Source organism: Salvelinus alpinus, chromosome 8, assembly GCF_045679555.1.
Source record: "Salvelinus alpinus chromosome 8, SLU_Salpinus.1, whole genome shotgun sequence".
NCBI classification, from domain to species: Eukaryota; Metazoa; Chordata; class Actinopteri; order Salmoniformes; family Salmonidae; genus Salvelinus; species Salvelinus alpinus.
The window spans coordinates 8,092,618-8,101,521 of NC_092093.1; the positions used below are offsets into that span (position 1 = coordinate 8,092,618).

Here is an 8,904-nt window from a genome sequence, read left to right on the forward strand (position 1 = left end):
CAATGACAAGCGTCGGCTGGAGTGGTGTAAATCTCGTCGCCATTGAACTCTGGAGCAGCGGAAACGCGTTCTCTTGAGTGATGAATCACGCTTCACCATCTGGCAGCCCGACGGACGAATCTGGGTTTGGCGGATGCTAGGAGAACGCTACCTGCACCAATGCATAGTGTCAACTGTAAAGTTTGGTGGAGGAGGAGTAGTGGTCGGGGGCTGTTTTTCATAGTTCAGGCCCCTTATTTCCAGTGAAGGGGAATCTTAACGCTACAGTATACAATAACATTCTAGACGATTCTGTGCTTCCAAATTTGTGGCAATAATTTGGGGAAGGCACTTTCCTGTTTCAGCATGACAATGCACAAAGCGAGGTCCTTACAGAAATGGTTTGTCTAGATCGGTGTGGAATACATTTACTGGCCTGCACAGAGCCCTGACCTCAACCCCATCGAACACCTTTGGGATGAATTGGAACGCTGAGTGCGAGCCAGTCCTAATCACCCAACCTCAGTGCCTGATCTCCCTAATGCTCTTGTGGCTGAACGGAAGTCCCCGCAGCAATGTTCCAACATCTAGTGGAAAGCCTTCCCTGAAGAGTGGAGGCTGTTATAGCAGCAATGTTCCAACATTAGTGGAAAGCCTTCCCTGAAGAGTGGAGGCTGTTATAGCAGCAATGTTCCAACATTAGTGGAAAGCCTTCCCAGAAGAGTGGAGGCTGTTATAGCAGCAATGTTCCAACATTAGTGGAAAGCCTTCCCTGAAGAGTGGAGGCTGTTATAGCAGCAATGTTCCAACATCTAGTGGAAAGCCTTCCCTGAAGAGTGGAGGCTGTTATAGCAGCAATGTTCCAACATCTAGTGGAAAGCCTTCCCAGAAGAGTGGAGGCTGTTATAGCAGCAATGTTCCAACATCTAGTGGAAAGCCTTCCCAGAAGAGTGGAGGCTGTTATAGCAGCAATGTTCCAACATCTAGTGGAAAGCCTTCCCAGAAGAGTGGAGGCTGTTATAGCAGCAATGTTCCAACATCTAGTGGAAAGCCTTCCCAGAAGAGTGGAGGCTGTTATAGCAGCAATGTTCCAACATCTAGTGGAAAGCCTTCCCAGAAGAGTGGAGGCTGTTATAGCAGCAATGTTCCAACATCTAGTGGAAAGCCTTCCCTGAAGAGTGGAGGCTGTTATAGCAGCAATGTTCCAACATCTAGTGGAAAGCCTTCCCAGAAGAGTGGAGGCTGTTATAGCAGCAATGTTCCAACATCTAGTGGAAAGCCTTCCCAGAAGAGTGGAGGCTGTTATAGCAGCAATGTTCCAACATCTAGTGGAAAGCCTTCCCTGAAGAGTGGAGGCTGTTATAGCAGCAATGTTCCAACATCTAGTGGAAAGCCTTCCCTGAAGAGTGGAGGCTGTTATAGCAGCAATGTTCCAACATCTAGTGGAAAGCCTTCCCTGAAGAGTGGAGGCTGTTATAGCAGCAATGTTCCAACATCTAGTGGAAAGCCTTCCCTGAAGAGTGGAGGCTGTTATAGCAGCAATGTTCCAACATCTAGTGGAAAGCCTTCCCAGAAGAGTGGAGGCTGTTATAGCAGCAATGTTCCAACATCTAGTGGAAAGCCTTCCCAGAAGAGTGGAGGCTGTTATAGCAGCAATGTTCCAACATCTAGTGGAAAGCCTTCCCTGAAGAGTGGAGGCTGTTATAGCAGCAATGTTCCAACATCTAGTGGAAAGCCTTCCCTGAAGAGTGGAGGCTGTTATAGCAGCAATGTTCCAACATCTAGTGGAAAGCCTTCCCAGAAGAGTGGAGGCTGTTATAGCAGCAATGTTCCATCATCTAGTGGGAAGCCTTCCCAGAAGAGTGGAGGCTGTTATAGCAGCAATGTTCCAACATCTAGTGGAAAGCCTTCCCTGAAGAGTGGAGGCTGTTATAGCAGCAATGTTCCAACATCTAGTGGAAAGCCTTCCCTGAAGAGTGGAGGCTGTTATAGCAGCAATGTTCCAACATCTAGTGGAAAGCCTTCCCTGAAGAGTGGAGGCTGTTATAGCAGCAATGTTCCAACATCTAGTGGAAAGCCTTCCCTGAAGAGTGGAGGCTGTTATAGCAGCAATGTTCCAACATCTAGTGGAAAGCCTTCCCTGAAGAGTGGAGGCTGTTATAGCAGCAATGTTCCAACATCTAGTGGAAAGCCTTCCCTGAAGAGTGGAGGCTGTTATAGCAGCAATGTTCCAACATCTAGTGGAAAGCCTTCCCTGAAGAGTGGAGGCTGTTATAGCAGCAATGTTCCAACATCTAGTGGAAAGCCTTCCCTGAAGAGTGGAGGCTGTTATAGCAGCAATGTTCCAACATCTAGTGGAAAGCCTTCCCTGAAGAGTGGAGGCTGTTATAGCAGCAATGTTCCAACATCTAGTGGAAAGCCTTCCCTGAAGAGTGGAGGCTGTTATAGCAGCAATGTTCCATCATCTAGTGGAAAGCCTTCCCAGAAGAGTGGAGGCTGTTATAGCAGCAATGTTCCAACATCTAGTGGAAAGCCTTCCCAGAAGAGTGGAGGCTGTTATAGCAGCAATGTTCCAACATCTAGTGGAAAGCCTTCCCAGAAGAGTGGAGGCTGTTATAGCAGCAATGTTCCAACATCTAGTGGAAAGCCTTCCCAGAAGAGTGGAGGCTGTTATAGCAGCAATGTTCCAACATCTAGTGGAAAGCCTTCCCAGAAGAGTGGAGGCTGTTATAGCAGCAATGTTCCAACATCTAGTGGAAAGCCTTCCCTGAAGAGTGGAGGCTGTTATAGCAGCAATGTTCCCACATCTAGTGGGAAGCCTTCCCAGAAGAGTGGAGGCTGTTATAGCAGCAATGTTCCAACATCTAGTGGAAAGCCTTCCCTGAAGAGTGGAGGCTGTTATAGCAGCAATGTTCCAACATCTAGTGGAAAGCCTTCCCTGAAGAGTGGAGGCTGTTATAGCAGCAAAGGGGTGACCAACTCCATATTAATGCCCATGATTTTGGAATGACGAGCAGGTGTCCACATACTTTTGGCTATAACAGTAGCGAGGCTATATACAGGCACCGGTTAGTCGGGCTGATTGAGGTAGTATGTACATGTAGATGTGGAACGAATTGCAAAAATCTCTGAAGTTGGAGACTTTTATCTCCCTCAACAACTTTAAAAATCTGCTATCCGAGCAGCTAACCGATCGCTGCAGCTGTACATAGTCCATCTGTAAACTACCCACCCAATTTACCTACCTCACCCCCCATACTGCTTTTATTTATTTACTTTTCTGCTCTTTTGCACACCAGTATCTCTTCTTGCACATGATCATCTGATGATTTATCACTCCAGTGTTAATCTGCTAAATTGTAATTATTCGATGTATTGCCTACCTCATGCCTTTTGCACACATTGTATATAGATTCTCTTTTTTTCTACCATGTTATTGACTTGTTTATTGTTTACTCCATGTGTAACTCTGTGTTGTCTGTTCACACTGCTATGCTTTATCTTGGCCAGGTCGCAGTTGCAAATGAGAACTTGTTCTCAACTAGCCTACCTGGTTAAATAAAGGTGAAATAAAAAAAAATAAAAAAAATATGGTTAAAGTGACTATGCATATATGATAAACAGAGAGTAGCAGTACCGTAAAAGAGGGGTTGGCGGGTGGTGGGTGGCGGGACACAATGCAGATAGCCCGGTTAGCCAATGTGCGTGGGCTAATTGAGGTAGTATGTACATGAATGTATAGTTAAAGTGACTATGCATATATTATAAACAGAGAGTAGCAGCAGCGTAAAAGAGGGGTTGGGGGGGCACACAATGCAAATAGTCTGGGTAGCCATTTGATTACCTGTTCAGGAGTCTTATGGCTTGGGGGTAAAAACTATTGAGGAACATTTTTGTTCTAGACTTGGCACTCTGGTACCGCTTGCCATGCGGTAGGTGGCTGGGGTCTTTGACAATTTTAGGGCCTTCCTCTGACACCGCCTGGTATAGAGGTCCTGGATGGTAGGCAGCTTAGCCCCAGTGATGTACTGGGCTGTACACACTACCCTCTGTAGTGCCTTGCGGTCGGAGGCCGAGCAATTGCCGTACCAGGCAGTTATGCAACCAGTCAGGATGCTCTCGATGTTGCAGCTGTAGAACCTTTTGAGGATCTCAGGACCCATGCCAAATCTTTTTAGTTTCCTGAGGGGGAATAGGCGTTGTCGTGCCCTCTTCACAACTGTCTTGGTGTGCTTGGACCATTCTAGTTTGTTGGTGATGTGGACACTAAGGAACTTGAAACTCTCAACCTGCTCCACTACAGCCCCGTCGATGAGAATGGGGGCGTGCTCGATCCTCTTTTTCCTGTAGTCCACAATCATCTCCTTAGTCTTGGTTACGTTGAGGGAGGTTGTTATTCTGGCACCACCAGGCCAGGTCTCCTCCCTATAGGCTGTCTCGTCGTTGTCGGTGATCAGGCCTACCACTGTTGTGTCGTCTGCAAACTTAATGATGGTGTTGGAGTCGTGCCTGGCCGTGCAGTCATGAGCAAACGGGGAGTACAGGAGGGGACTGAGCACGCACCCCTGAGGGGCTCCAGTGTTGAGGATCAGCGTGGCAGATGTGTTGCTACCTACCCTCACCACCTGGGGGCGGCCCGTCAGGATGTCCAGGATCCAGTTGCAGAGGGAGGTGTTTAGTCACAGGGTGAGCTTCGTGGGCACTATGGTGTTGAACGCTGAGCTGTAGTCAAAGAACATTATTCTCACGTAGGTGTTCCTTTTGTCCAGGTGGGAAAGGGCAGTGTGGAGTGTGATTGAGATTGCATCATCTGTGATTCTGTATGGGCGGTATGCAAATTGGAGTGGGTCTAGGGTTTCTGGGATAATGGTGTTGCTGTGAGCCATTACCAGCCTTTCAAAGCACTTCATGGCTACGGTATTGCGTATATGAAGTGTGTATCTGTATATACTGTCTGAAATTATAATAGATACTTAGTAAACAATTAATATATATTTCAAGTTAAAACTTACCTGCTAGGGTCATGTTTCCAATGTGGCTGTGTTCCTCACCAGAGATCAGCTCAGATCCTTACAATGTGGCTGTTCCTGTAGATAAAAAGGGCGTCAATGAGGTTTTACTTTCTAAGAATGAATATTAAAATATTCTGGGGTTTAACCATACGATGTTCAAGAGACCGATGCTTGAAGTCGTAGTGACCAAAAATGGCTTCAAATAGAAAAATAAATTCAAGGAAGACTCAGGTAATATAAACAGAGATGAAAAGTTAGAGAAACTCAAACTGTATAGAGTCGTTTGGAAAGTGGGGTTTGGATCATCATCATCATCATGCATGTTTCTAATCAGGGTGTTTATGGTGGTGAATTACATGTACAGATTGGGGGGGGGGGGGGGGGGCTGTCACCCCTGCATAGTGATAAATCAATGTCGTGAGACATGCAGAAGGAACGGCTCCACACTCAGACCTTCAGATGGGATCCTCAACACTGAATCGATATTCCACAACAAAAGCCTCACATATATTTTTTTCAAGGGGCCTAAAATGGCTATAGATTGAAAATATAATGAATACCTTTTTCCTCATTTGGATCAATGCTGGGTTCAAAGATATAGCCAAATAAACACAATCAAACCCTGTCATACTGCTACAACTGAAGTAGGGCCTCCATCCTGAACAGTATCATCCCTAGTGCAGTGATAGAAAACACTGGACTACAACGTGTCTCTTTTAGGCTCGTAGTCGTTCTGTCTCTGCCTGTCAACAAACAGGATTTTTTTCTGGATCAAAATTAGGCTTAGGTGGTGGGCGTGGCGGTGGGCGTGGTCGTGGGCGTGGTCAATCGTACAATTGCAATTCTACGCACTTTGCGAAGAGAACATTTTACAGTTTTGAAGCTACTTTCCTGCAATTCTACACATTTTGCCACAGCTTATGCCATATTCTAATGTTATCTGACTGACTCAAACAATATAACAAAATCAAGGGGGGCCATGCCATGACAAAAATATTCCTGAATGCATAATTTCTGGAATTTTAGATTCTCCCTGACTGTCTCCTTTTTTTTATTTTGGTGATTGTTAGTTCTCAAAGATGATCTAATTAAAAAATATATCGATCCATTACCTTTTCTACGTCAATCAAATGTATTTATAAAGCCCCTTTTAACATCAGCAGTTGTCACCAAGTGCTGTACAGAAACCCAGGCTAAAACTCCAGAGAGCAGGCAATGCAGATGTAGAAGCACAGTGGCTAGGAAAAACTCCCTAGGAAGAAACCTAGTGCGGAACCAGGCTCTGAGGGGTGGCCAGTCCTCTTCTGGCTGTGCCGGGGGGGAGATTATAAGAATACATGGCCATTTAAGGCCGGATTGTTCTTCAAGATGTTCAAACATCCATAAACAGGGTCAAATAATAATCACAGTGGTTGTAGAGGGTGAAACAGGTGTAACCTCAGGAGTAAATGTCAGTTGGCTTCTCATAGCCGATCATTCAGAGTTAGAGACAGCAGGTGCGGTAGAAGAGCGTCGAAAACAGCCGACACATACTTATATCTGGTTGTAGTTGTTTATGTTTACACTGAAATGGGTTTAAAATCCCGAATATTATTTGTATGTATTGTTTTTGTTTTGTTTTACATAGGCGGTCTGCCCAATACCTTTCTATACAGAAAAACACTACAATGTTACATACCTCTCTCTCTCTCTTTTTACCTTTTATTTAACTAGGCAAGTCAGTTAAGAACAAATTCTTATTTACAATGACGGCCTAGGAACAGTGGGTTAACTGCCTTGTTCAGAGGTAGAATGACAGATTTTTACCTTGTCAGCTCAGGGATTCGATCTGGCAACGTTTGCAACAATCTAACCACTAGGCTACCTACCTGCATATCCCTCTCTCTCTCTCCTTTCATTATCCTATTACCCGATGTCCTCCAAACACACCCAGAGTGAAGCCAGTGCTCCAAAGCTGATATTCATTCACAGATGATATCCAAATGACATTAATCTACACGTCATTTGTGAGCGATATTGTTCACCTGAAAATGCTGTTTTCGAACACATGGTTTTATGAGGATGTTGGCAAATACCTGTTCTCCCACCCAGACAGACGTGTCCATGACACACATACCGGTAGGTACACTACGTACATACACATCTTAGACTCGATAACAAAAAAAAACAGATACACATTCCCTGCAAGTTTACACACACACACACACACACACACACACACACACACACACACACACACACACACACACACACACACACACACACACACACACACACACACACACACACACACACACACACACACACACACACACACACACACACACACAGAGCTGCATTGGAGCCATTATTAATGACAGACAGGGGGACCCAGCGTGGAGTCGAGAGTACATGAAGTACTGTAGACGACAGCAGCTGCATCATGATCCAGCTACTATCTATCCTAGCTAGTCTCAAAACACGCTCTAATAACACCTACTACATCTATCCTAGCTAGTCTCAAAACTAGCTATAATAACACCTACTACATCTATCCTAGCTAGTCTCAGAACTAGCTATAATAACACCTACTACACCTATCCTAGCTAGTCTCAGAACTAGCTATAATAACACCTACTACATCTATCCTAGCTAGTCTCAAAACTAGCTCTAATAACACCTACTACATCTATCCTAGCTAGTCTCAGAACTAGCTATAATAACACCTACTACATCTATCCTAGCTAGTCTCAAAACTAGCTCTAATAACACCTACTACATCTATCCTAGCTAGTCTCAAAACTAGCTCTAATAACACCTACTACATCTATCCTAGCTAGTCTCAAAACTAGCTCTAATAACACCTACTACATCTATCCTAGCTAGTCTCAGAACTAGCTATAATAACACCTACTACATCTATCCTAGCTAGTCTCAAAACTAGCTCTAATAACACCTACTACATCTATCCTAGCTAGTCTCAAAACTAGCTCTAATAACACCTACTACATCTATCCTAGCTAGTCTCAAAACTAGCTCTAATAACACCTACTACATCTATCCTAGCTAGTCTCAAACTAGCTCTAATAACACCTACTACATCTATCCTAGCTAGTCTCAGAACTAGCTCTAATAACACCTACTACATCTATCCTAGCTAGTCTCAGAACACGCTCTAATAACAGCCAATATCACCTCCTTCATCTCTTTCTAGGTTGTGTTTAGCAGAGGTGCATTCTTACTCCCCTCCAGAGCAGTGTGCTGAGAGGATGTCTACACTACATCTACAACACATTGCATTGTAACATCCCATACTAGTTTAATAACTCTGTAATTACAACCTCCCTTTCTATATCTAGCTTCGTTTAGCCTTACCCTCTTCCAGATCAGTGCTGAGATGGTGTTGGTGATGGTTGTGTGGTCCCCGTTTTCAGGCTGTCTGTCTGTCTCCTCTGTCTGTCTGTCTCCTTGGATACAGGCTAGCAGCAGCATCAGCCACAGCCCTTCTCCTTCCCCATGACATCACCACCGAGCCCTACTATTGGCTAAGAGGAAAGGCAGCATCCAGCCCTGGCAGCCTATCAGGTGAGAGAGCAGGGAGGGGAAGGGCTGTTAACCCTTTGGGTTGTATACTGCAGGGGGCATCATCCAGAATTATACACTAGAGTAGGGAGGTGTGTGTGTGTGAAGGAGAGAGAGAGTGTGTGAGGGAGAGAGAGTGTGTGTGTGTGAGAGAGAGATAGGTGTGTGTGTGTGTGTGTGTGTGTGTGTGTGTGTGTGTGTGTGTGTGTGTGTGTGTGTGTGTGTGTGTGTGTGTGTGTGTGTGTGTGTGGCAGGCAGCACGCGAGATGACTCAATTATTTACATCTCCCTTACTGTAAACAGAGGACCAAGAGGAGTCCTTAGTGTCATTATCATGTAACGGTCTCTCTCT

At 45.1% G+C, this 8,904-nt stretch overlaps 1 protein-coding gene across 1 annotated transcript in view; it reads right to left on the minus strand.

Annotated features, from left to right (window-relative positions):
* Positions 1-8,459, minus strand: part of LOC139582502 (stathmin-4-like) — a 31,989-nt gene extending 23,530 nt beyond the window's left edge. Inside the window, exons 1-2 of the mRNA XM_071412563.1 lie at positions 8,346-8,459; positions 4,992-5,066 (exon numbers count right to left, since the gene is read on the minus strand). Of these exons, the coding sequence (XP_071268664.1) occupies positions 4,992-5,004 (13 nt within the window). The 5' untranslated portion in view covers positions 5,005-5,066; positions 8,346-8,459. The remainder of the gene's footprint in view (positions 1-4,991; positions 5,067-8,345) is intronic.
* Between the last annotated feature and the right edge of the window lie 445 nt (positions 8,460-8,904).